The sequence below is a fragment of the Meriones unguiculatus genome, chromosome X, assembly GCF_030254825.1.
Source record: "Meriones unguiculatus strain TT.TT164.6M chromosome X, Bangor_MerUng_6.1, whole genome shotgun sequence".
NCBI classification, from domain to species: Eukaryota; Metazoa; Chordata; class Mammalia; order Rodentia; family Muridae; genus Meriones; species Meriones unguiculatus.
In genome coordinates this window covers 67,694,573-67,721,300 of record NC_083369.1, presented here as the reverse complement: position 1 = coordinate 67,721,300, position 26,728 = coordinate 67,694,573, and the positions used below count along the sequence as shown (strand labels likewise).

Here is a 26,728-nt window from a genome sequence, read left to right as displayed (position 1 = left end):
AATTTAATATTTTCTGTATTTTTATGATTCTGTATTTTTATGACAATTCCCATTAACTATCTCAATATCTGCAAAATGATTTAAGACTTTTAAAAAAAGAACAGGACAACTATGGGAACTACTACATATTGTGTATACAGATATTCACATTATCTTATGAACTATTCTCTAAGAAAAACTTCAAAATCAAGTATGGGGAGGTTTAAAAATCCCTAGGCAACAAGCTAAATATCCAAATATCATTTGAAGATTTCAACTGCTCAAATATAAATGAGAACATGCTTTTTCTTGAAATAATTTGGATTCTGTCACACTCTTGCTTAAACCTTTTAAAACTAGTATTAAGAGATAATTGCACTAATGTCCAAAATTTACTTTAAACAAGATTTCAAAGTCAAGTGCAGTAGTGCACACCTTTAATCCCAGCACTCAGGGAGGCAAAGGCAGACAGGTATCTGTGAGAGCTACAACCTGATCTACAAAGTGAGTCCAGGACAGCCAGGCTATTACACAAAGATTTTTTTAAATGGATTGGTCAGTATATAGAGGATGTGTATATACAATGAATAGATAACCAACATGTTAGGTGACTCTTAAGTGGGAGCAGGCACATGGATGCTTCTACAACATTATATTATCTGTATGTTTGAAAATTTTCAAAACATCAGAAAAAAACTTCAGGTAAGTATTCCATATGATAACAAGCCAAATTTTCAACATGGCTTATTCTACCCCTCATTATACAATCCTAGTGTATTTCTGCATGGCATTTCCACATTCAACTAATTAAATCCCCCAAAGGCCCCTTGTTTCCTGGCTTTTGCATATAAGGTTTCCCCTGAAGAGACTATCCTTCCTTTATACTTGATGAACTTAGTTTTGTAATTAGTCACTGGCACCAGCACCATTCTAATTTGCCTAAAGCAGGGAGAATCTTCCTTCTCCTTCCCTTTTCCATACTATAAATCTTTAATCCTAATTAACTATTTCCATGATTGTCTTCATACTCCATAAAGCTCCTACAAGAAAAAGAGGTGATTAATCATGTACTGGTGTCCTCAAAGCCCAGAAAAGAACTTTTTAATGCTATGGAGAGACACCATTTTTGCTGAACTAGATGGTAGCCACTGATAAAATGACCCCATTTATATTTAAGACATCTCCTCCCATCAGTTCTCTCTAATCTTAATACTACTTCTTTAGTTTAGATCTTCTGCGTAAAGTACTATAACAGCATTTTAAAAGTTCTCCTATGTCGATCCTGGTCTTGTCATAATAAACTGCTATGAGAACTGTGTTCCAAGAGGTGAAGCAAGACTTGCAAAACTCATATATTGCATAGTCCCACACTCACTAATTGAGTACTTGAGATAAAACTCTTTTCTTAAAAAACCTTTTGGAATAGTCCGTTTTGGGGGAAAAAATCGATTTGATTTACCTATAGAGACTTTTCAAATACATGTACCTTGTACTATTTTCTAAGCACTTTACTAAACAGTAAAACCCTCAATAAACATCCAGACTGAGAAAAATAGATCAAAATATAAATATGAGGTGATAAAACTAAGTATCATGACTTAGGAAAAAAACAGGGTATAAAAGAGAAAAGAGCTTCAGGGAAGTTGGGAATGGGTTCTAAGGAATTGAAAATTGAGGGGCAAAACAATGGACCAAAGGAAGGCTGAACTAGCAGGAAGAAGAATGAGCACCTAACTTTAGATTTCACCCTTATCTTCTGGTCAATGAGGAGCCAATTAAGAGTTTTATGTGTTTTTTCTTATTAAACGTTGATGAGAAAAATCTAGTTAAAAAGGCACCTAATACCAATGAGGATGACAGTCTAGAGGAAAAGGTTGCACATAAAAAATATTACCAGTTAGACAATGTTTATTAGGTGTCTCAGTAGCATAACAGTACTGCACTTGGCTTCAAGACAAGCTTTACTGTTTCACTAATTAGTCAAAAGGATTATTTCTAAATATTGTGGTGAGCCAGCAGCATCATTCAACTTTTAGTCAAGATTCATTTTCTTACCTTTTCTTCAAAGCCATTATCCGTGACTTGAGTTGGAGGCTTTCCAGGAGACTGATAAAGAATGAAATCTCGCCTACCCAGGTAGAAAGTAAAGGTAGGTGGGAAGAGATTTAGTATATATATAAGATAGCTATAACTATAAGGCACATAAGTAGCCTTTCATTTCCCCATGAAGTTTTAATATCAAAATAAAATGTGACCATTTGAAGGATCATTCAACTACTAAGGTGTGTAAAAATTTTTGCTTCACTTTTACATTAGAAATGACAGTGCCCTAAATGGAAAACATATAAAAAAATATGTTAAGTATTTAAGAAGCTTTAAAAGATAGTTATCCTGATTTCCTACAAGAAACATTGTAAGTTCAGTAATTTCACTCTCTCAATTTCTCTAGAGAAACAATCTTATATACCCCAAGGAGGTCTTAAACTCAAGGTTGTCTTCCCCAGCTTCCCTGTTCAGTTCTATTATTACAGCCATGTCCCAACACACTTGCCTTCTTTTCAATCTTCCTTTCAAACAGACAAAAAAAAAAAAAAAAAAAAAAAGAAAATCTAAGACAGAACTAGTAATAAAGTTCTTCACCAGAGAACTGTTATCAAACGTGTTTCATTAAGCCTTTTCATTCTGGATCATTAACTTTTCAATGACCAAGGGTTCTGACAGAAAGCATTCTCAGTGGTATCAATCATATATTCCCTCTTTCATTCTACCCTTGGCCGCTCTCTTTGATACAACTTACTTATATATTTGAGAAAGAGCTTTTAGTTCCAGCTGGCCAGCAATCTCCTAAATATAAACACAGAGTTTTAAAAAACATTTCAGAACTATTAAATAGTTTTAACAACTTCAACAGTAATATCAGAAAATTAAGATAGTTAATAATACAAACAACTCAAAATAATGAACCCAAAGTTCTTCTTACCATTATGTAATAACTACACAATTTTAAAAGTATAACTACTCTTTTTCAAAAAGCTAGCAGGATATTTAGTAAATGTCTATTTAAGTAAAAATTGATTAATATTACCATCTAAAAATGTCTACATTATTATGGATTTTTACTCCCACACAACAGAAAGGTAACTACCTATCAGGAAATTTTTTTTAAAATAATATAATTTTTAAAAATAAAATCTGAGCAACATTACTACCCTTCTTTCCCACTAAAGCGAAAAGACTAGTGTTTCCCAGCATTGTCCTTTTCCCAAGCAGTATGAACTCTACCTAAGCAGACCACAGAAACAGTAAACACAATTTTCAATACTCAACACAAAACAGGCCATTGCCATTTTCACAACAATTATTTCACTCAACACAGTCTGGGGTCATTATAGACTTAGGGAGTACACTTAGATTACTATTTCAAACAACTATGAAAAGAGAATATCCTCATATTTGAACTTACCTTGGGATTTCCCAACCGTTCCAGATATTTCTCAAAAGATCCTTCCACATACTTCAAAAATAAAACAAACTTGAAATTAGCCAAATATACAACATTATTGAAATCTGATTATATTCTACAATAATCACCATATAATAAAATTATTTTTTTTAGTTTAGTTGGTATTTTTTCTAGTTTTTTCTAAGAAGGCATGTTTAAATACAGTGTAAATTTTCCCTGGGGGAGACGGAAGATCAGGATCAAGCTTCTGTGAGTTATATATTTTTTGTTAGTCAAAATGGTCTAGCAACAACACCCTTAATTTACAAGTTTGTTTAAAATGTAAGGCTCTGCTCCAACCCACATCATCAGAATGTGGTTTAACAAAAACTCCAGGGTTATGTGTATGCACAAAATACTTGAGATATGCTACATCAGGTCATGATCTTGAATTTCCACGTCAGAAGCAGTATTTCTCTCCCAGGTGTGGAGAAGGCTATAAACAAGATTTTAAAACATTTACAGTATTTTAAAATTTATTGTTGAGAAATTAAAAACAAACCCCCAAGGACAGGAAGGCAAATACTCAAAGTCATATGAAAGGGCTTGCTTCAAATCAGACATTAATAAAACTCCACTTAAAAATTAGTCTACTAAATGATGTTCTCTAAAGGTTGTTTTAAAGTCAACCGCAGTGGTAGAGTTTCAATTTTCACAAACTGTCATATTACAACTAGCATTACCTTACAACTGAGTTCTACGAGACTATTCAAAATGGTTGAGAATAAGTACACATTAAAATTGGATATTTCACAATATTAGTAGAGTCAAACTTATCAAGAAAAGTATGAATAATACCAAACTGTGAACAAAATATGAATTTTACAGTCTTGGGAGTTTTTGTTTTCTTTGTAGAGGAACAAATGAAAAAGACACTGATTGTCACTTATCGCTGTTGTTCTAGCAGTCTCCCTGTATTGCTCAGACTGGACTGGCTGGATTCTGAATTCTACTTACTCATCCACAGTACAGAGAGGAAGAGTTCAGTGCTGGATAATCCAGCACCTACAGGGTAGTCTCAGTTTTTAATCAGCATAAAGAAATAATTAAAGGCCGGGAATAGTGGTGCATGTCAGCACTCTGGGAGGCAGACACAGGTGGATCTCTGTGAGTTCAAGGCCAGCCTGGTCTACAAAGCAAATCCAGGACAGCCAAGGCTACACAGAGAAACCCTGTCTTGAAAAAAACAAAACAAAATAAAAATACAAAAATAAGAGAAAAAGGAATTTAATGTGAGAAGAGGCACAAAAGCTTGCTAATTCTAGGAAGTCAGCGGAGAAACAGTTGCTACTGAAAAAAAATAGAATGACAATTCAGTTTTTGTACTCAGTACTAAAACTACTTTACCCACTTACTATGTGCATTACCAACAACTCTCTTCAGTGCATATATTCTACTTACAGACTCAAAATCTTGTTGATGTTCCTTCATATATGAGACACAAACTTTCCTGATTTGTGAATGATGGATCTGGCTGTAAAACAACTATAAAAGAAAAGACTAGCTCACTGCCTTGTCATATGAAATAGACACTTTTAAATTAAGACTATGAATTAGACATTTAGCTTCCTAATCTGGAGCACATGTTGGAAACAGTGAAATCAAGTTCATCTGTTAACCGCACCAGATCTTAGGCAAAGTTGAAAAAGCCATGTGAAATCAGGGGTTCATGATTCTGTCCTGGACTCTCAACTCCATAATGGTACAAGCTCTAAATCTTTTCCTTATGCATAAAACAAAGATGGAATAGGACATGCTTCTAAATTATTAAGATTCATTTCAAAGTTTTCTTTAACTCAACATTACTTTACCCCTTGCCCTTTACAAACTGGCAATGAAAAGCAGAAAGTTGCCACAGGTGAACAGAATTTGCTCTAATCAGAAAGAGCACAGTATTTCAGCCTGTACTTTTCACGTAGGCCTGGATATTTTCACTAAGAAACAGAAAATATTTCTTTTTTATTTCTTTCAGCAGTCCACAGATTGAGCTACCGGACCATGCCATATCTCACTCTGAAAACTTACATTATACATTTGTCTTGCTTATATTTACCTGTTCAGAAACAGCCCGAAAGAGGCAAGAGGCATCTTTGGCAATCACCTTTCGAAAGAGCCCTAAAGTGCCTAAATATTCATCCATTGTTGCCTCACTCAAAGTCTTCTGGCCGCAGTACTTTTTCCATCCTTTATGCATTGTGCATTAGATGAGAAGAAAGGAACAGAGCGATGAAAAAAAGGAAAACACAAGACGAAGGGAAGACAGGCAGTTGTGACAACTGCTGAAGCTTGTTTAGGCAGGTATCCGAAGCAGCTCAAGGTCTAGGGAGAAGGCAGTTGCAGCAGGGCTGCAGAATCTTGGCACTTCCGGGAAGAACAATCAAGAGGCTGACTGGCACAGGACAGGACCCTGTGGAAAAACAAAAATGAAGAGCAGATGCTCCAAAGAATAAGAAACTTAAGTAGACACGGGAGGAATAAGGTAAATAGTTACAGAAAGGTGGGACTACAAAATCAACTCAAGGTATATAAACTGACTAAGCAGCTCAACTCTAGGAATCTTCAGGGACTCTACTTCAGGAGGCTTCGAAGGAGATTACAATAAGACTCACGTGAGTAAAACAGACTACTCCACAATAAACTTTGAGCTCACTCCCTGAAATCCCAAATAGTTTCTGTCCTTCAGGTGCCCTCCAGAGGTTCAGGAAAGTAGTGCTGGAGGATTAGTTAACCAATTTGCTTTAGTATTAAGAACATCTTTTTTAAAAAGACAAAAAAAAAGGGGCTGCACCTCCATCTGTTGGAACTAAGGATGCACGTAAAGATTGCCAAGCAACTAACTGCTTGACTATTTCAAGTATGAGAATAAAGCCAACTCATTTAATTCTAGAAAAAAATTTGTCTACTGGGACCACTAAAAATAAACCTACCAATGTAATTCTTGAGGAATATCAAGTTACTGCCTAGTACTACTAGAAACAGGGAGACATATTTAAATATATTTAATAGCACATGCTGCAAAGGATTAAAGTTCTGTTCCCAGTACCAATATCAAGGGAATCACAACCACCTGTAATTCCTCTGATATCTATGAGCATCTGCACCCGCATGCACAGTGCACATACCAACAAAAGCATATATATATATATATATATATATATATATATATATAAAAGCATATATATATATAAAACAGAAATAAATCTCAAAAACGTGGAAATAATTGAAGTAGCATGAAATATCTTAAACTTTCAAAAATATACACTAAAGATTCGATGACACATAACTGACATGCTAGACATGTTATGTTGTAACATGTTATTAGGGTACTTTGCCAGGAAAAAGGTGCTCTGATTCATGGGGGAAGGCACCATTTCTATTATTTCATTCTGGCACCAAGTATGTTATTTTTATTTAAATGCCAAAATACACTTTTTCCTCAAGGTGTTGAAGTTTAGAGACATACAGCTCAGTGATAAAGCCGGTACAATAGATTCAATACTAGCACCACAAATAAATGAAGAAATAAGTCAAAAGCTTGCTTTTCCTGTGTCTAGCGATGTTCAACTTGTATTTTTCCATCTGTACAGTGGTAACACACTAAATTAAATATGTAAAGTCTTATCTACAAGGGTTTGACTACAAAAAATAAAAACATACTCTAAAGAAAATGTTTGACTTCAGAGATGTTGCAATATAAAGCAGCTAACAATATTGTTGTTCTTGTATGACTGCTGTCTAAAGGCAAAACATGTATCATTACTTGTAACTTATGAATGAAATAAAATTCTGGTAGATGAGGAATAAAAGCTTGACTTTCTTTACCATACCAATTTCACATTACCTTGTTTCTTTTCTAAAGAAACAATACAGCAGTGATAACTTTTTTAAAAGTTCTGAACCATACTGTTTGGTGGTCACTAATTAACTAAGAATGACTAATTAAGGGTTACAATTAAAAAGTTGATTCATTTTGGTATATTCTACAAATAAAGACAAAAAACAAATTCTCTACATCTAACAAACTTTAAGCATGGATATAAAACTTCAACAAATATTATTCATATACTTCCACTTAAGAAAAGAATTGGCAGGGATAGGTCCAAGAAGACAATCAGAATAAAAGAGAAACCTAGAAACAAAGATGGGGAAAGAAAAAAAAAAACAGAAGAGAAAGAAAAGTACATATTTGGAAAACAAATGACAGATATAAAAAGATCAATTTATTTTTGACAAAGGAACAAAGGTAATACAATAGATACAATAAAGTATTCATATCAAATAGTGAAAGAAGTATCCATTCATAATGCAAAAATTAACCCTAGACCTGAAGTTCATACTTAAATGCTGAATAAAAGCTTCTGTATTTACCTTTGTACCAACTGCCTCCCAAGGAGGGCGTGGTTAAAGCAGCAAGAGAAAACCTGCAAGGAACCATCCCTGTGCCCTTTGTATTGTATATTTTAGCTTCTGAACTAGAATATTTAGAAATCAAGTTAAAAGTTCTTAGAAATGTTTCTATAATTCAAGACCTTGGGTTAGGCCAAGTTGTTAAAAAGCATGCAAATTAGACTTTCATAAAATAAATTTTGCTCTGCAAATGAAATTGTTAGCTGGGTGACAATACAAGTTACAAATTAGAGTAAAAATACATGTGTATCACATATCTAACAAAAAAACTGTACTGAAAATATATATTAAAAACTATTTCACCTACTTCCAATGTCCATCCCATTTGTCATTCTAAGTGAGGATTGATCATCAGTCCTGAAGATATCTGATAAGCTAGGGTCAGATGGAAAGGGAGGACCACCTCCCCTATCAGTGGACTTGGAAAGGGCAGAGAGGAGATGAGGGAGGGTGGGATTGGGAGGGAATGAGGGAGGGGCCAACAGCTGGAATACACGAAGTAAATAACCTCTAATTAATATAAAAAATAAAAATTATTTAACTATGAAAAGTAGACTGGATGTAGCTCAGTTGATACAGTGATTGCCTAGCTTGCTAGAGAACCTGAGTTCAGTCCTCAGCACCACATAAATTAGCATGGTGGCATAAGCCAGTAATCTCAACTCTTGAGTGGTAGAGGCAAAATTACAGAAGTTCAACACCACCTGAGGGTACACAATGAGTCTGAGGCCTATCTCTACTACAAAAATAAAGTCATCATTAACACTCCAATTTTAAAATGGGAAAAATATTTTAGGCTGTTTTTCTAATGGTAAATGGAGGGGGAGCTATCAATTTTAAGTTGATAGTATTTAATTTGGCAGAATGCCAGCCCTGGCTTTAAGACGATCAGGATGTTCAAGTTATTCTCAACAGAGTTTGAGGCCAGCCTGGGCTATAGTTTCTGCCATAATAAGTAGTTAGATGTTCAGTACAATTAGCATTAGAAAAATGCAAATTAAAATCACAATGAGACAATTACACACCTACTGGAATGGTTATAAACAAGTGTGAACAGAGTGTGGAGAATCTAGCCCTAAAAATGTCTGAGGCAAACAGTGATTCCAAATACAGAACTCCGTTTATATGAAATATAAATATGTCAAAGTGGGAAATGTACATTTCTAAATCAGATAGTTACCTGGCGCTGCAGTAGAAACTGGCTTTGAAAAGAAATAAACACAATATCTTTAGAATGATGTTTCACTAAAAGTTACCTAATTATACTTTGGTTTTTTGAGACAGGGTTTCTGTGTGTAGCTCTCACTTTCCTGGAACTCATTTTGGGGACCAGTCTGGCCTCGAACACAGAGATCTGCCTGCCTGTGCCTCCCAAGTGCTACCAAATAATACTCTCCAAAACTGGTTAATTTCTAACATCCACTTTAAGGGAATTAAAATTATTTTTCATATATTCAGTTATGCATCCGTCATAATTTGACACTTTGATCACTTGAAAATGAAATCCTCTATTTTATGGATATCCACCTCTATTCTAGCTCACCAATCCCAATAGATTTACCTATTCTGGACGTTTCAAATAAATGTAAGCCTACATTATATAGTACTGTGTGACTGGAAGTTTTTCAATCAACATCCAACTGCATTGTCACATACGTTGGTATTTCAATCCATTTCAAGCCACAACTTATCTGTTTTGCCAGTTAATAAAAATTTGGTTGCTTCCACTTTATACTATTAAGAATCCTACTACAAACATTTATATGTAAGTTTTTGGAAAGACATATATATTTAGTTCTGTTGGTGCTGGATCATGGGGTAATGCTGTTATTGAAGGGAGAGTCAAATTATGTTCTACTTTATCTTTAAGCAATTCTAAGAGTTAGGATGTAGAATTTCATTGTGGGTTGATTTGCAGTTCCCCAGGGTCCCATGGTATTAAGAATCTTTTAATGTGTTTTTCAGCCATTTTGTTTTGTTTTGTAGTTTACCCCAACCCAACATCAAACCTTAAGCATGCTAGACATATGTTCTACCACTATGATAAACATCTTGCCCATTTTTTTCTATTTTTAGTGAAAGCTGATAAATACATTTTAGAATATGACTAAGTTTTTAAAAACATCTACTTAAACCAGGAATACCAAGTGAAGAGAAAAATGAAAAACTAATATATTATTAGCACAAACATAAAATGTCACTGTCACCTAGTTAACCAGCTTCCTATTTTGTTAAACACAAAAATTACTATATGACCTAGTAATCCCACTTCTAGGTGTTGACTTGGGAGAAATGTCCACACATAAATGTACTCATGAATGTTGACAGTAGCTTTATCCATAGGCACATTCCCTCAAAATTAGAAATAATCTCAGCATATATTTATGAACTGATATACCCAGACAGGAATGGCCAGCAATACAAAAAGTAAAATGTTGATAAATATAGAACATCAATAAACCTCAGAAGCCTCATGCTAAGTCAAAGAATACATATTCAACTATTATCTACTGTATGACCACATTTACTTGACAAATATGAGCCAGGCATACATCTTTTATCCCAGCACTAAGGCAGATCTGAGTTCTGGGCCAGCCTGGTCTACAGAGTGAGTACCAGGACAGCCAGAAACTACATAGTAGGACCCTGTATCTAAAACAACCACTCCTCAAAGAAATAATTTTAAAGACAAATATGGAACAGACAAATTTTAACTTAGGTAAATTGTTAACAGAGATTAAGAATTGCGGTGAGAAGGGCGGGTTGGTGGCTCAAGCCTTTAATTCCAGCACTTGGGAGGCAGAGGCAGGTGAATCTCTGTGACATGATCAGCCTGGTGTATAGCCAAGGCTACAAAGAGAAATCCTATCTCAAAAAACAAACAAACAAAAATATTGCAAGGAAATGTTAACTACAAAGGGATGGCTAGAAGGGATGCATGATGGTAATTAAATTGTTTCTTGGCTGAGATAGTGGAAATGGTATGCATCTGTCAGAAATTAAAATACGGTGTAAGAAAACAATGCCAAACTGTGCAAGGTAGCTCCCACCTCTAACCCAGCATTTAGGAATCCAAGATAAAAGAACACAGATAAAGAGTTCAAGGACAGCATGGAATACAATGGAACACTATCTCAATTTCTTAATATGCTAATTAAATCATTTTGAAATTTAGAAAAAGCAGAAAAAATTAAATTTAAACTTGATCTCAATAGAGAGGCCATATCTATTAAAATATGCCCAAAAAGAGATGAAAAATGATGATGACATAATAAAAATTCTAGCACAAGATAACCAGTTACCAACAGTAAAGTTGAGACTAAGAAGTAATTAGGCAGAACACTGAGAAAAGATCACTAGCACTATTCATCAGAAGGCTTCTGGAGCCAGGTGGTGGTGGTGGCAGCACACTGCTTTTATCCCAGCACTAGGGAGACCCAGCACTAGGGCCAGCCTGCTCTACAAAGGGAGTTCAGGACAGTCAGTGGTACCCAGAGAAATCCTCTCTTGAAAAAGTAAATAAAATAATAAAATAAAAGATAAAGTTTCTGAAGTCAAGTTAAAAACTAAAGAAATTATCCTAAAACTTTTATCATGTTAAAACAGGCTTCATATCCCTCCCTCAAAGTCACAAATTTAAATGCCCATGTTTTTCTTTACAGAAAAAAAAAAATTAAAAAAAAAAACAACAACAATGAAGAGCTGGGGATATACCTCAATCAGTACGGTGCTCATAGCATGAACGAATCCCTGGGTTCATTTTCTAATACCACATAAACTGAGCATGGTGGTGGCACATGCCTTTTATGTCCAACACTTTACAGAAGTGATAAAAACAAGAAGTTCAAGGTCATCTTCAGGGAGGAATCAAGTTATAGGTCAGCCTAGGATACATGAGACCCTGTCAGACAAAGAGACAAAGATAGAGATAGAAACTCGGGCAAAAATTACTATGCCAAGAAAAAAAAATAGATAACCAAAAATAAATTTCTAGATGGCAATAATCTAATGAGATGAAATCATGGAGAACAAAACACTTGAAATAAAATGTAATGTAAATGTGAATACAATGTAAGTAGTTCGATGTCTCCTATGAAACAAATTGAAAGGACACATAAGAAAATAAGATATAATGTAAAGGTAAATAATATGTAAGCAATGAATGTTACTTACCAAACAAAATCTAGGGCTGGATATAAAACAGGCAGTACAATGAATGCCTTCCTTGCAGGCATGATACACACACAGAGATATAGAAACACAATATAAATGATGACCAGTATATGAATAGATAAGAAAGTACAGTGTAACACAGTGGAATATAATTCAGTCTTTTAAAAGTAGAATTCATATCAGTTCTGGTAACTTGAACAAAAATCTTCAAATCTTGCGTATTAATGTGAGTGAAAGAGTAGGCACAGAGAGTCCAATACTGTATATGACATATCTGTAATCTAAAAAGTTGAAATCATAGACGTAAATAAGAGTTAGCAGGGCTTGTACCCTGGATAGTTTATAGGAAATAGAAAGTTGATTAAACTGGTACAAATTTTAGACAGGTACGAGGCATGTTTGAAATTCAGAAAACATCAGTATGAGCACAGTCAATACTATGTATTGCAAATTATCACCATACATTTCACATATTTCACCACAGAAATAACAGGTAAAAGAAAGATTTAGCTGGATTTAATCATCCCAAACTGCATGCATGTAAATATGACACTATACTCTCTATAAATGTATACATTATAATGTGTAATTAAAAGTATTAATTTTTACAGTTTTTCCATGTAAGCCTATAGATGGTATTCAAGTTCTTAGAACTTGATTATACTATTTATAAAACACAGAAAATACTAGAACTGAAACTTTTGATGTTTGCATAACTGATATAAAAATTACATATAAACACAACAGATAAGTCTCAGAAATAGTAAAATGGAACCTGGCAGAGAGGCGGTACAAGCCTTTTCAGGGAAGCAGAGGCAGGAGGATCACTGTGAGTTCAAGGTCAGCCTGGTCTACAAAGCAAGTCCAGTACAGCTAAGGCTACACAGCCAAACCCTGTCTTGAGGTGTGTGTGTGTGGGGGGAATTAATTAGTAAAATAGGATTTTTTAAAGGACCTATGGGCCAATGTTAGACTTCATTTGCATGTAATAGAAAGCAATTTTCAGATATAAATGTATACTAGCCTTGAACTATATTGCATTTGAAACTCCAACAACCTTTTTTCTACAACAAAAAAGGTTGAACACCTCTAGAAAAGTGGTTCTCAAATACGTGTCTTTTATTTAAGAGTATCTCTTAACTAGGTTCTGATTTAGTAGATCTATGTGTATTTATTATTTGCAACGAGTTCTCAAGATGACACATGATGTTAAGGCTGCTAGTCCACAGAGCTCACTTTAATAATCACCATTCTAAAACAATGTGTTCTACAAGTTATCACTAAGTCTTCTTTAAAAGGTTATTTTAAGACAAACCCCAAATTTTAATAAATACAGAATAATCTCTGAGATTCACAACACTAGTTAGTAATACTAAAGGCTCCGGAGAAATGCTTGGTGAACTGTCAAAAGATATACAGTAGTTAAGGACTTGGCAATAATGAAAATACCAAGAAAAACATGTGAAGAAAAGAGTATCAGGAGATAACTTCAAAACACAAATATTTGGTGAAAACAACAAGTCTATAACTTATTTGTAATCAGGTAAAGCAACTGGGAGAATTTCATCACATAGATTCTGTGATAACAGTATACTTCAAGATAGCACTGTAAAAACCCAAATATGCCCTGTATCAATGGCTAACATAAATGTGTAATTCTAGGGAGAGTAACCTAACTTCAAACATTGTCTTGTCATACCAATAAAAGACGGACATACACTAAAAATGTAGTGCTCCAATTACCACTCCCAGATTACTGCCCCTTGCCTGAACCTTTAAATAAAAGACCCACTTCTTCATCTACCAAATGGGACAAAATAAAACTATTTCCTAAGATCACTGTAGAGATTAAATAAATTCATATGTAAAGTACACTGAATAAGCACCAATATATCAACACTTGGTAAACGTTAACCAAAACTGCTGTTTTCCCTTCCCTATTCTTCCCAGAAAAAGTCATTTTGTACAGCACGAAATTGGACACAACATAGTTTTCAGCATTACCATTCCAATTTTTTTCCAAATGCGAATTTCAAGTAATCTGCCCAAGTCTGGTAAACCTCCTTTACCAGACTTACAGTTATCTCTGCAAATCCTTACATGATCAACATAGGACTGAGTGCTGATTCCACACTAAGGGTCAAAGGAAAATGCCTACAGTACTTTTAGTCATTCCTGACTTTAGTCTTAACCTTTTATATTGTCCTTTGTGCCATTTAACACTTAAGTAACCAGATCTACTTTTGTTATGTCCCAGAATCTTGCAACAAGTTTACTGCTTAGACTTGCAATACTTGATAACCATTCCAGCTCATTCTTTCCCAATTATAAGCATCGAATCTAAAGTACCTAATTCCCAAGTTCTTCTCATAGTATTACCTCTCATATACTCAAACACTATACATTTCCTAAAATTACTCATGTCACCTCTGAATCTGTCAATTTTCCCCAGCAGTCAATATTTTTTTCTTTTTTTTTTTTGTTGTTTTTTGAGACAGGGTTTCATTGTGGAGCCTTTGCTATCCTAGACTCCCATTGAAGACCAAGCTGACTTTGAACTCATGGCACTCTACCTGCCTCTGCCTTCCTGAAAGCTAGGATAACAGGTGTGTGCCACCATGTTCAGCTTTTTTTTTTTTTTGTCTCCTTACTCCTAAAAAATATAAATACCACTAATCAAATAAATATTAAACACTATTTCTCTTACCCTGTAACTTTAAACTAAACTTTACTAAGCTGTATTTGGGGGGGGGGGGTGTTTGTTTTTTTCAAGACATGGTTTCTCTATGTAGCATTCTCTGTCCTGGACTCTCTCTGTAGACTAGGCTGGCCTTGAACTCACAGAGATCCACCTGCCTCTGCTGGGATTACAGGCGTGCACCACCGCAACTGGCCAGAAATATTTCTGATGAGATTGTTTTTTTGTGAGAAGCAGTTATGGACTGGAGAAACAGCTCTGAGGTTAAGGGTACTCCTGAGTTCAATTCCCAGCAACCACATGGTGGCTCACAACCATTAACAATGACATCCGGTGCCCTCTTCTGGCATGCAGGCAGAATACTGTATAAGTAATCAATCTTTTTTAAAAAGAGGAAGACAATGTAGCCAGTCCTGATGAGACCTGATAGGCTAGGGTCAGATAGAAGGGGAGTACGGCCTCCCCTAACAGTGGATTTGGGAAAGGGCATGGGAGGAGAAGAAGAGAGTGTGGGGTTGGAAGGAAATGAAGGAGTGGGCTACAGCTGGGATACAAAGTGAATAAACTATAATTAATATTAAAAAATAACAATTTCAAAAAACTGAAAAAAGTTACAAAATTTTTTTAGCCTGTTTACACATCCATACTACTCTCAAAATGGATGTGTACTCTCTTCCATCTCTAAGTCTATATAATTGTCTTAAAGTGAATTAAGTCAATTAAGACAGCCCTCTATGATTGATCCTGCTCAGAGCATTTTTATAGACTTCCGATCTCAAATCACAAGTTTGAGTTCTAAGCAGAGTTATCATTCACCAAGGAAAATCCAGGTGTGAAACTACTGCTGAAAAACATCAAAACTTAATATTATATATAAATATATACATATTAAAAAATTCCCTGGGTTACTTTAACTAAGTGGGGAAACCGAAAAAACAAAACAAAACAAAAAAAAACAGAACTTAAAGTTTACAACAATTATGTTAACATAAGGAAAACTACAGGACTCAACCAAACAGTTTCTAATGATACTTCTGGCAAAAAGCTACATTCTTAAGCAAATTGTCACCTCTGGGATCTTTCCTCAGTTGAGAAAGTACAGAATTTGCCTGGCACACGCCTTTATTCCCAGAACTTGGGAGGCAGAGGCAGGTGGATTTCTGAGTTCAATGCCGGCCTGGTGCACCAGGCTGAGTTCAATGCCAGCATCAGTTCCAGGAAAGGGAGGGCCGTTGTTACACAGAGAAACTGTATCACAAAAAAGGCCTAAGTGACCAACATAAACTTTGCATCACAATTTGTCTCAAGTGAGAAATGTGCTTCTTTTCAAGTACCCATTAAACATTAAGATTCTGTCTCTAGATGTGAATAAATAACATTTCTAAAATATAGTGTAGAGCTAATGAAAACACTGGGAATGTGACTTAGTAGTTTGCCTTGCCAGAATAAGGATGTGAGCACATAAACATTTTATAGATAATTGATACAAGGTAATAATAAACTCAAAATTGAGGAATGGAAATAAGGGATCACTTGGGGTTCACTAGCCACACTAGCCTAGTTAATGAACTCCTAGCCAGTGAGAGACCATCCTAGAGGTGGATGGTATGTAAGGATAAACCCTGAGTTTATCCTCCGACTTCAGGCATAGAACAGGCACATACATAAAAGTTGATAACTATATACAAAAAAGGTATGACTGCTATTAACTCTCAACTATGGAGATGTGGATTATTCACACTTATGTTATTCTCACCAAAAATTTTAGCCCAAAATGGCTTCCTCTGAGTACAGAGTATTTTTTAGTAACCTACTTTTAATACAAGTAAAACTTTAACATTAGCGCAAAAAATGACAACCAGGAAAATAAATCTAGAATATGTGACTACGGCCCAAGTAAAATGTTTGGAACAAGGTACACCTGCAGTCTCTATCATACCTATTGACTGATTTCATTTTTTCTTACTAGGTAACTCAGGATAACCTGAAACTTGCTATTATAGGCCAGCTGACTTCTCCTAAATGCTGGGATTACAGCTATTCACCATCATGCTCAGCTCTGAAGTGTCTATCTTTATCAGTAAACTGTATCTAAACTTACTATCAAAGAACTATTATGCTTAAAAATATCTTAAAAGTTCTGAGACACACACCCCTTTAATCCTAGCAATGGGGAGGAAGATGCAGGCAGATCTCTTCGTTTGATGGCAATCTGGTCTACAAAGCCAAGTTCCAAGACAGTCAAGGCTACAAAGAGAAGCCCTCTCTCTAAACAACCTAAAAGAGTTCTAAGACCACACTCATAACTTTCATAATGCATTGTCACTTAAAAAAAAAACATATTTAAGTAATTGTACACATCAGATCACTTCACACATTAGCAAAAGTATAATAGTCAAACTGTTACACATTTCATCACTATGGAGGGTATAAATTTTATGTATAGATGAGTGTTTTTTTTCTGTATGTCTGTGGACCATACACATTCCTGGTGTCCCCAAAGGCCAGAGGGAGTAGGATTCACAAAGTTAAAAGTGAAAAAAAATTAACAGCCAAGTCATACTGTTGTATTTTTTGGACTTACTATTTTTTAGGGCATTAATAAGATGATCACATTCTACTTACACATGTGTATGTCTTTGTGTAAATGTAGGCATGAATACCATGATGAGCTGGTAGAGATAGATGAAAACCCCAGGCTTAACCCTTACTTTTCACCTTGTTTGATACAGGGGCTCTTTTTGCCATTCAATGTTATGACCACCACACTGCCTAGCCCAGTGTTTTCCAGAAATTCTCTCTACATCTACCATCTCATCATAGGAACAGGGATTCTAAATAAACACTACCATGCCTGATATGTTCATTCTGAAAATGCAAACCCACTGAGTCATCTCCACAACCCTTCTGTTTTAGAGGAACAAACACTACCAGAAATGATGTGCCTGTAATCCCAGCACTTGAAGGATCAGAAAAGTTCAAAGGTGAACATATCTACTTTATTATTCAAGATAAAAGTGGTACTCCATGTACAGTAGATCAATTACTTTAATTTTTTTTTCAGATTAACTATTAGTTTCCACAAAGTAATCACATTTTAGTTTATAAACCTACAGATGATTTTCTCACCAAAATGTTACATTGTTAGCATTTTTTTATTATTATTCAAAAGAACATCTATGATTCTTATTAAATTTTTTGAATATTTTTGGTTTTGTGTTTTTGTTTTGGGTTTGGGAGACAGGAAGTCTGTGTGTAGCCCTGGCTGTCCTAAACTATATAGACCAGGCTTACTTCAAACTCACTGAGCTACACCAGCCTCTCTGCCTCCCAAGTGCTGAGATTACAGGTATGTACCACCATTGCCTGGCCTGCTGCTTTTATGTTTTTCTTTCTTAACAATAAAATATCCATTTGAGATTTTAGGACAAAAATGTGAAGGCTATGTTTTCAAAGTTAAGGACTCACTACATATTCAAAGTTAGGGCAGCCTCATAAATTTACTAAAATTAGGATTGGGACCACACTGCAATATTTATGCCACAAAATTCCTTATAATAATGTTTTTGTAGTAAATATAATAATTTATATTGTTCTACAAATACATATTATAAATTTATTTTTACTTAATCATATTCCATGAACTGGATTTATGGGTATTTTAAAGTTTTGAGTTTATTTTTGTAATCCAACAACTTTATCCAAAAATGCAGAAAATTTTTCTGGCTGGCCAGGAGGATAACATTTCAGTGTTGATAAATCCATTGACTGTAACAGCCCAGGAAGCGTGCTAAAACAAAAGAAGAAAAATATCAGGTAATATGAGAGAAATTCTGTAACTTATCTGCCTGTTGCCCATTTGATGAAAGAACTGTTAAGTTTTATATATTTTTTATTATGGGGACAATACATACCAATACTATTTTTTCCAATACAAAGAGTAACATAAAGATAAACTGAACTGACTTTTTTTTTCCTCAAGACAGGATTTCTCTGTGTAATCTTGGCTGTCCTGGACTCGCTTTGTAGACCAGGCTTGCCTCGAACTCAGAGATCCACCTGACTCTGCCTCCCGGGGTACTAGGATTACACACATGCACGGCTACACCCATCTCTTAAATTGTTTGTTTTGGTTTGCTCTTTTGAGACAGGGTTTCTCTGTGTAGCCCTGGCTGTCCTGGACTCACTCTGTAGACCAGGCTGGCTTCCAACTCACAGAGATCCGCCTGCCTCTGCCTCCTCAAGTGCTGGGATTACAGACAGGTGTGCGCCACTGAGCCTGGCTTCAATAGACATTTTTATCTGAGTCAAATGAAGTGTTTCAGAAACATAAATTCAAGGAAAATGTGTTTATAATGCTTTGTAATACTTTCTGGGACCACACAAATAAAACAAAATTTATAAAAACAGAATAAATTAACAAACAAAAGCAGTAAGTATCAGAGAAGACAGCTAGGATAACTACACTACATCATTCGTGCAGATTGTGAAAAAATCTTTAAATTTTATTTTGTTTTTATTTATGTACACTGGTGTTATACCTGCATGTTTGTGTATGTGAGGGTGTTAGATTCCCTAGAGTTGTAATTACACAGTTGTGAACTGCCATGTGAGTGCAGGGAACTGAACAAAGGTCCTTTGGAAGAGCAGGTAGAGCTCTTAACAGCTGAGCCATGTCTCCAGCCCCATGAGAAAACTTTTTTACTGAAAACTATCATGAATTCTTCACTAATTAATCAGTATGTGGTCACCCATGCATATTGGAAATATGGTTCTAAACATGTAACTGTTACTTCAGAAACTTAATTAATCAAGTCAATTAAATTAGAAGAGACAAAGCACCGTACAACATAGGTTTGGGAAAAATGACTTATCTACACTAAAATATAAGCAATGCTTTTTGTTTGTTTGTTTTCAAAAAGGAGACACACAGGTTATTTTATCCTGCAGAAAAAAAAGTAAGGATGTTTTAAAAAGAAGCAATGTTTTCTCTTTAATAATATTACTAAGAACAATTAAAAAAATGTCAGAGCTAACTAGCTGGGCATAGTCATCCATACCTATCTCTAATCTCAAAAATTTAGGGGTTGAAAGGTAAGAATCAGGAGATCAAAGTTAGCCTGGGCTACATAGAGACCATCTCTAAAAAATAAATAAATAAAAGTTGACATATATTGAATGAAAATACTTTTCAGTAACTCATAGAAATATTAATTTGCATATGTGACATATATTGAATGAAAATACTTTTCAGTAACTCATAGAAATATTAATTTGCATATGTCGTTAAGATGTGTTTCTGTTATCAAGTGGTGCTATGAACTTTTAACAGTATCAGTTGAAGACAGATACTCCAATTATGATCCATTCCTAGCTTTTCTTCTGTACGAAGACTACATTCCCTCCCCTCCATCATTATAGAGATGAGCTCACCATTAATTTTACTGCTGAGATAGACATTGACTCAGTCTGTCTTCTCCCACTGAGAATAGCAAGCTTTGTTTACTGACATGTATGTATATACCAAATGTCTAAAAAAGCATGGCATATAACAAGTGCTCCATCTTTAGTGAATGCTCAAGTATATACCAAGCATATGTATGAAACAGAAAAAACTCCAAAGAAACACTTATAATATTCTAACTTTAATATAGAGACAGATATAGATATACAATTAATTTCTCTATGAGGTTATTTACTTTTTAAAAATACTAAATTAGTAAATTTTTAAAATCAAACAACTGGGAATTACTGACCTGGCCCTTTGGCAAGCTTCTAGTGTCCCAAAGAAGAACTAACAGAAAAACAGCATTTTTCTTCAAGCTTCTATTGCGCTGCTGATCAGTTCCTATTGAATACTAATCCACTTCTAAGAAAACGATAATCCTTACCAAAGATCCCTTTACTTAAAGTGCTTCAGTGGCTTCTCATTAAACATAAAATAAAATTAGAAGTCTTATATGAGCTATGCCCTCCCAGGCTTCATACTCACTCTTCCCTGGTCACTATGCTCCTACCATATGAACCTTCTCTGTTCCTCAAGCATTACAAACTCTAAATTCATTACTAAGTTAAGGCTTTCATAATCTCAAACTTTTGTTTCCTCTAAACTTCATATAACTGGTTCTTCCTTCTAATTCAGGACTCATCTCAAACATTAGGTCCTTTATCAAGCCTCTCCTACAGTGTACCTAATTCTTCTTTATCCTAACAATGACATTGGGCTGTCGCTTTATTTGTATCATAATTCACCATGTGAAATTCTAGCAATATAATATATATGCAATGCTTTGACTATAATCCAAGCACTTAAGACAGTACCCACTTTTTATATTAGATAGAAGAGAACATGTACATGAATATAATTAATTTAGGGCTTCCAGTGGATAAATATCAAACTGACAACTAATTATCAAAATAACTCAATTAATTTTTCCTTAATTAATATAAGCATACACCTTCTTTGAACACTAAAAACCTGAGTAGTAAACTACAAAACTAAGGTACTTGGAAACCTGCACTCTTGTATGCATATTCATACATTGAAATTCATATATTAACAGTTAGCAATTAACTCGGGAAAAGACAGAACAGAGTCAAAGCTACAGACAAATGAAAGGTTACAGTAGAGAAAAATCAAAGTTGATGAATAGAAAAAAGGTAAAAATCAAAGTCAGGCAAGTGGATAGTAACTGCAGGGGAGAAATTTAAGGGAAGAGATCAATTGATCAGTCTGTAATATACCTGCAGGTACAATAGAAGAGATGTCCTTCTTTGTGCAACTGCTTTGCCAATTCAAACTGATGATTGTTCATTAATTTTTCATTTACAACTACCACAAGTGGCTTGCCTTTTTCGAGACTCTCCAAACAGCTTCCTGCACCTACAAAAACAAAAGCTATTGATTCAATTTTTTAAAGTTATGATACTCTATCATTATAGTTTTAATTCTAAAATTGAAAATTTTAGTACATAAAACCATGTAAAACAAATTGACAAATGTAGGTCAGGTTTAATGGCACATGCCCAAATCATAGGATGTGGGAGACTGAAGCGGGAGGATCATGGGTTACACAGGCAGACTCTATATCAGTAACAAAAGTGAGAAAACCATACCAGTTATTTTTTTTCTCACAAACAGGATTGGGGAGAGGGGGAGAGACGGTCTCACTCTGCAGCCCAATCTTACCTAAAAGTTGCTACATAGCCCAAGCTGACATTTGACCTCACCATCCTGTTTCAACCTCCAGAGTCCTGAGATTACCAAATCCCTAGCTGATACTAAGGAACTATACTTCACTCCTATTCAAGCACAAACAGAAAAGGCAGGCTTCTGGCCTGCAAGCATTAAGACCAGAGGTTAAACTCTGGTTTAGTTAAAAGCTGAATTCAATCTGTAACACCAATTCGGGGAAGAAGGAGACAGGCAAATCCCTGGTGCACATTAGCATGTCAAGTGAGCTAAATGGCCTAACTCCAGGTTCAGGGAGACTGTGTTTCAAAAAATAATGTGGAAGACTTAAAGATTGCTCCGAATTCAAGAGCATGTACTACTCTCTTGCAGAGTAACTAAGTTTGACTACAAGTGCCTACAACTCCAGCTCCAGAGTATAAAAATATACACAATTAACAATTATATCTTAGTGGTGTGGCAGCACACGCCTTTAATTCTAGCACTAAGGAGGCAGAGGCAGGCAAATTCCTATGAGTTGGTGGCCAGCCTGGTCTACAAAGGTAGTCCAGGGCAGCCAAGACTACACAGAGAAACCCTGTCTCAAAAAAAAAAAAAAAAAAAAAAAAAAAAAAAAAAAAACAGAAAAAAGAAGAGGTGACCAACACCTGTAATCCTAGCATTCCGAGAGGCAGAGGCAGGCAGATCTCTGTGAGTTCCAGGTCAGCCAAGGTTACACAGAGAAACCCTGTCCTAAAGAAACAAACAAAAAGACACAAACACATGCATACATGTACACACACAAACGAGGGTGGGGTAGAGGGAGGGAAAGGAAGGAGGGAGAGAACAAATAAACACACTATTTTTTTTTGAAAATTTTAAAGGCTAGCCTTTAATAGGGACAGGTACTAATACAGGAAAACAGTGCTTATGTGTTTACCCCTGAAGTACCATTCCCAAGATAGCTGTGACTGTGCAAATATACATAATTAAAATGTATATCTCAGGAACTCCATCAGGCTGATTCTCTGAAAGCTACAAACTACTAAAAGTGTAAGTGTAATATACATACTTAAAACATAAGATACTTCCTAAGTATATAAGCTTATGCCTCTGAATATACAATTTATAAACAAAAAATTCTAATTTTATTACTATAGGCTACATAAAGAAAATTTTTACCATATTAATTTCACACACATTCAAAAGAAATATTAAACAGACAATCTTTTTTTTCCAATTTATTTTTTCTTTATTATTTTTATTATTATTTATTGCAAATTTATTCACTTTGTATCCTGGCTATAGCCCCCTCCCCCATCTCCTCCCAGCCCCCCCTCCTTCCCTCTTTCCCCCCTATGCCCCTCCCCTAGTCCACTGAGAGGGGAGGTCCTTCTCCCCTCTATCTGACCCTAGCCTATCAGATCTCATCAGGACTGTCTGGATTCTTTTTCTCTGTGGCCTAGTAAGGCCTCCAGGCCAGGGTGGGGGCTGATCAGAGTGCAGGAGGGTGTTGAGGGTAGAAGAGCCAGAAGGGGACAGGATCTCCACAAAGAGACCAATACCCTGGGCCAAGGGGAGCCTGCAGCCACTGATGCACCAACCAAGAACCATGCATGGAGAGGACCTAGACCCACTGCTCAGATATAGCCATAGGCAGCTCAGTCTCCATTGGGAGTTCCCTAGAAGGGGGAGCAGCAGCAGTCATTGACATAAAATGACAAGACAATCTTTAAATGTCAATTTCTACAATGCCAATCCTACAGCTGAAAAGGCTTCATGGTCTTCGGATCTAAGCCCAAATACTAACTTCAGATTCACAATTTATTATGATCATTGCACACATTATCTTTCCTTTTCACCGTTTAGAGCTTCTTACTATAAAACTGAACCAAAATAAATTCATAGCTCCCTACCAGGAAATATCCTTTTCTCTATTAAAGTTCCCAAATAATTACATTAAAACAGGGCTGTGAGGAAATTATACAGTGTATCTAACTTAAAGATTTTTGAGCCAGGGAATTAGGTAGCCCAGGCTGGCCTTCCCTTCTAAGTGCTGTAATTACAGGTGTGAGCCATGGAACTTGGCTTCCTTTATTGTGGTCTTAAAGATTGGCCCTTGGGCTTTTCAAATGCTAGGCATGTACCCAAAAAACTGATTAGATCTCTAGCCCTTGTGAATTAAGTGTCTATGGTTTCTTATCAAAGACAGAACCCCAAGATCTCAGACCCTTTACCTGCGTGGCTGATGACAAGATCTGCTTGCTGAAGGTCTTCTTGCAAAGAATCCTTATACCTGTAAACATCCAGAGTGAATGACTCAGTACTGAATGGTTCAGGGACCACTGTGCCTCTACCAATTTGAAGGACAAGCCGGTTGTAACCAAGACTCTGGAGAATCTAAAACAGGAAATAAGAAAAAGCGTTCGAGACCAGCAGTTACCACCTCCAAACTGCTGCTCCAAAGCAGGTGCTCTCTGAGCTCCACCTGCAGGGGAGTAGTCAGTTTTCCAAACCAAACCCTCTGCCCAAAGCACCGCCTCCGAACCTCAGGACCTGGCAAGCTTAGAGAGCACAAATCAACCAACATACCTGGAACAGGGAGTCCAAAAATAGGCGGGCACCAAGGGAAGGCACAGACTGAGCCGGGACGGCTCAAAGCAGTAGCCAAGCCCCTCTTGACCTGCTAAAGTAGTTCAGGTGGGCTGGCGGACAGAGACCACCTGTTACCGGGGGGAGGAGGAGGAAGGACGTGTCACGAGCCAGGGAGCTGCAGCTGCGCGGGGCAACCATCGCTCGCCCTAGGGGAGGGAGCCGCTGACCTGGGCGCTGGGGGAAATACTCTTGGCCTGAACAGCTGGGGGTCTTGGGCGGGGGGGAGGGGACTGGTACTGTCCTGGGAGGAAGGGGACTGGTACTGTCCTGGGAGGGCGGGACCTGGGAGGGCGGGCTCGCGGCTGCTGGCAGGGGTGGGGTAGGAAGCCCACCGTGTCTGGCTCAAGGCGGCGGGGGTCGCGGGCTATGACGCTGTGGCAACAACCATTAAGGACCGGAGGTGGGGGGGTCTTGGACCGAGCCGCTGCGGGAAGACCGGAAGACCGTTACGGGCTCGGGATGGGATGGGGGTCACGGACCGGGTTGCTAAGAGGAAAACCGTTAAGGGCTGGGGATGGGGGTCGCGGACCGGGTTGCTAAGAGGAAAATCCTTAAGGGCCGGGGATGGGGATGGGGATGGGGATAGGGGTCGCGGACCGGGTTGCTAAGAGGAAAACCATTACGGGCCGGGGATGGGGATGGGGGTCGCGGACCGGGTTGCTAAGAGGAAAACCCTTAAGGGCCGGGGATGGGGATGGGGATGGGGGTCACGGACCGGGTTGCTAAGAGGAAAACCGTTACGGGCCGCGGATGGGAATGGGGGTCGCGGACCGGGTTGCTAAGAGGAAAACCGTTACGGGCCGGGGATGAGGATGGGGGTCGCGGACCGGGTTGCTAAGAGGAAAACCGTTACGGGCCGGGGATGGGAATAGGGGTCGCGGACCGGGGATGGGAATAGGGGTCGCGGACCGGGTTGCTAAGAGGAAAACCCTTAAGGGCCGGGGATGGGGATGGGGGTCACGGACCGGGTTGCTAAGAGGAAAACCGTTAAGGGCCGGGGATGGGAATGGGGGTCGCGGACCGGGTTGCTAAGAGGAAAACCGTTAAGGGCCGGGGATGGGGATGGGGGTCGCGGACCGGGTTGCTAAGAGGAAAACCGTTACGGGCCAGGGATGGGAATGGGGGCCGCGGACCGAGTTGCTAAGAGGAAAACCCTTACGGGCCGGGGATAATGATGGGGGTCGCGGACCTAGCCGCTGCGGGGAAAAATGTTACGGGCTGGGACCGGGGGGATTCAGGGTGGAAACCGCCGCCTGAACCTCTGAGGGGAATACCGTGGTGGACCTAGGGGGCGGGGGCCGCAGAGCCTGGGGCCAGGTGCGGCAGACCCCAGCGCCTCAAGGCCACCTGTCGGCGGCCGGAGGGGAGGGGAGGGCCGGGTTCGTGCACCCAGGGGCCCAGACAGGGCTTCGGGGTCGGGGGGCCAGACGTGGAAACCATGGGGACCCCACAGTAACGGAAGGCCGGACCGCGGCAACGGAGGGGCGGGAGGAGACCGGGGTCGAGGGCGGTGGGGGGTTGACAACGGAGGTAGTGGGTGGAGGGAGGCTGTGGCCCCGGAGGGAGGGAGGGGAGGCAAGGGGCCAAGGAGGCGGGGGCGGTGGAGCCGCGGTCCCGGAGGAGCAGCCACTGCCCTGCTGCCCTACGGCCCGCGGCGCGGGGGAGAGGCCGACAGAGCCGCAGTGGCAGGCGGGGCCGCCCTCCGCCCTCCCGGCCCCGACTCACCTCAACGCTGTCGCGGGCAGCTACACGGGCGACCAGCTCGTCGAAACTGGTGGTCCCGACGGTCACAAACGCGTTCTTCATCGCGCGGGTTCCAGATTCGGAATCGCTCGAGCGGAAGTGATGTCGTTGGGTCACGTGGGAGCCACAGGGGAGGAGGGAGGAGGCGGGAGGGAGGCTGGCAGGAGGAGGCGCGAGGGGGCCAGGCGGGAGGAGGTGGGAGGGGGCAGGAGAGAGGAGGCGGAAGGAGGTTGCAGTGGGGCAGGCGGGAGGACGAAGGAGGAGACGGGTGGAGGCGGGAGGAGGCGGGAGGCGGAAGTCCGGGAGGGGCCAGGTAGAGTGACCGACTTTGGGAGGGAAGGAAAACCCTGCTAGCCCGGGGTCTGAAGTATGGCAGGCTTATAGAGTCTGAGGGTGGACC

General features: G+C 38.2%; 2 protein-coding genes across 7 annotated transcripts in view; both read right to left on the bottom strand.

Moving 5' to 3' along the window:
* Nucleotides 1-5,675, bottom strand: part of LOC110540357 (putative bifunctional UDP-N-acetylglucosamine transferase and deubiquitinase ALG13) — a 46,329-nt gene extending 40,654 nt beyond the window's left edge. The window contains exons 1-5 of the mRNA XM_021627144.2: nt 5,535-5,675; nt 4,883-4,966; nt 3,443-3,493; nt 2,777-2,823; nt 2,035-2,107 (exon numbers count right to left, since the gene is read on the bottom strand). Of these exons, the coding sequence (XP_021482819.1) occupies nt 2,035-2,107; nt 2,777-2,823; nt 3,443-3,493; nt 4,883-4,966; nt 5,535-5,675 (396 nt within the window). The remainder of the gene's footprint in view (nt 1-2,034; nt 2,108-2,776; nt 2,824-3,442; nt 3,494-4,882; nt 4,967-5,534) is intronic.
* An 83-nt stretch (nt 5,676-5,758) lies between these two features.
* On the bottom strand, nt 5,759-26,452 carry LOC110544551 (UDP-N-acetylglucosamine transferase subunit ALG13 homolog). Of its 6 annotated transcripts, none has more exons than XM_060375343.1 (6): nt 26,311-26,452; nt 24,918-25,009; nt 24,523-24,653; nt 24,168-24,330; nt 21,504-21,642; nt 18,417-18,549 (listed from the first exon to the last, which is right to left on the bottom strand). In XM_060375343.1, the coding sequence occupies exons 5-6, from the start codon at nt 21,572-21,574 to the stop codon at nt 18,435-18,437; spliced, it is 186 nt and encodes a 61-aa protein (XP_060231326.1). In that variant the 5' UTR covers nt 21,575-21,642; nt 24,168-24,330; nt 24,523-24,653; nt 24,918-25,009; nt 26,311-26,452; the 3' UTR covers nt 18,417-18,434. The 6 variants fall into 6 exon arrangements, with proteins under 6 accessions (XP_060231324.1, XP_060231326.1, XP_060231327.1 ...); XM_060375344.1 differs by having other exon boundaries at nt 24,168-24,226; XM_060375342.1 differs by lacking the exon at nt 24,918-25,009 and having other exon boundaries at nt 26,311-26,438.
* Nucleotides 26,453-26,728: the final 276 nt, after the last annotated feature.

Excerpts from the sequence above, each read along its gene's own strand:
- LOC110544551 (XM_060375340.1), bottom strand. The coding sequence starts at position 26,391 with ATGAAGAACGCGTTTGTGACCGTCGGGACCACCAGTTTCGACGAGCTG. Across the intron at positions 21,643-24,167 it reads TCTTGTCATCAGCCACGCAG|GTGCAGGAAGCTGTTTGGAG; the intron begins GTAAAGGGTCTG and ends TTGTTTTTGTAG. Across the intron at positions 18,550-21,503 it reads CTCTTCTATTGTACCTGCAG|CACGCTTCCTGGGCTGTTAC; the intron begins GTATATTACAGA and ends CTTTTGTTTTAG.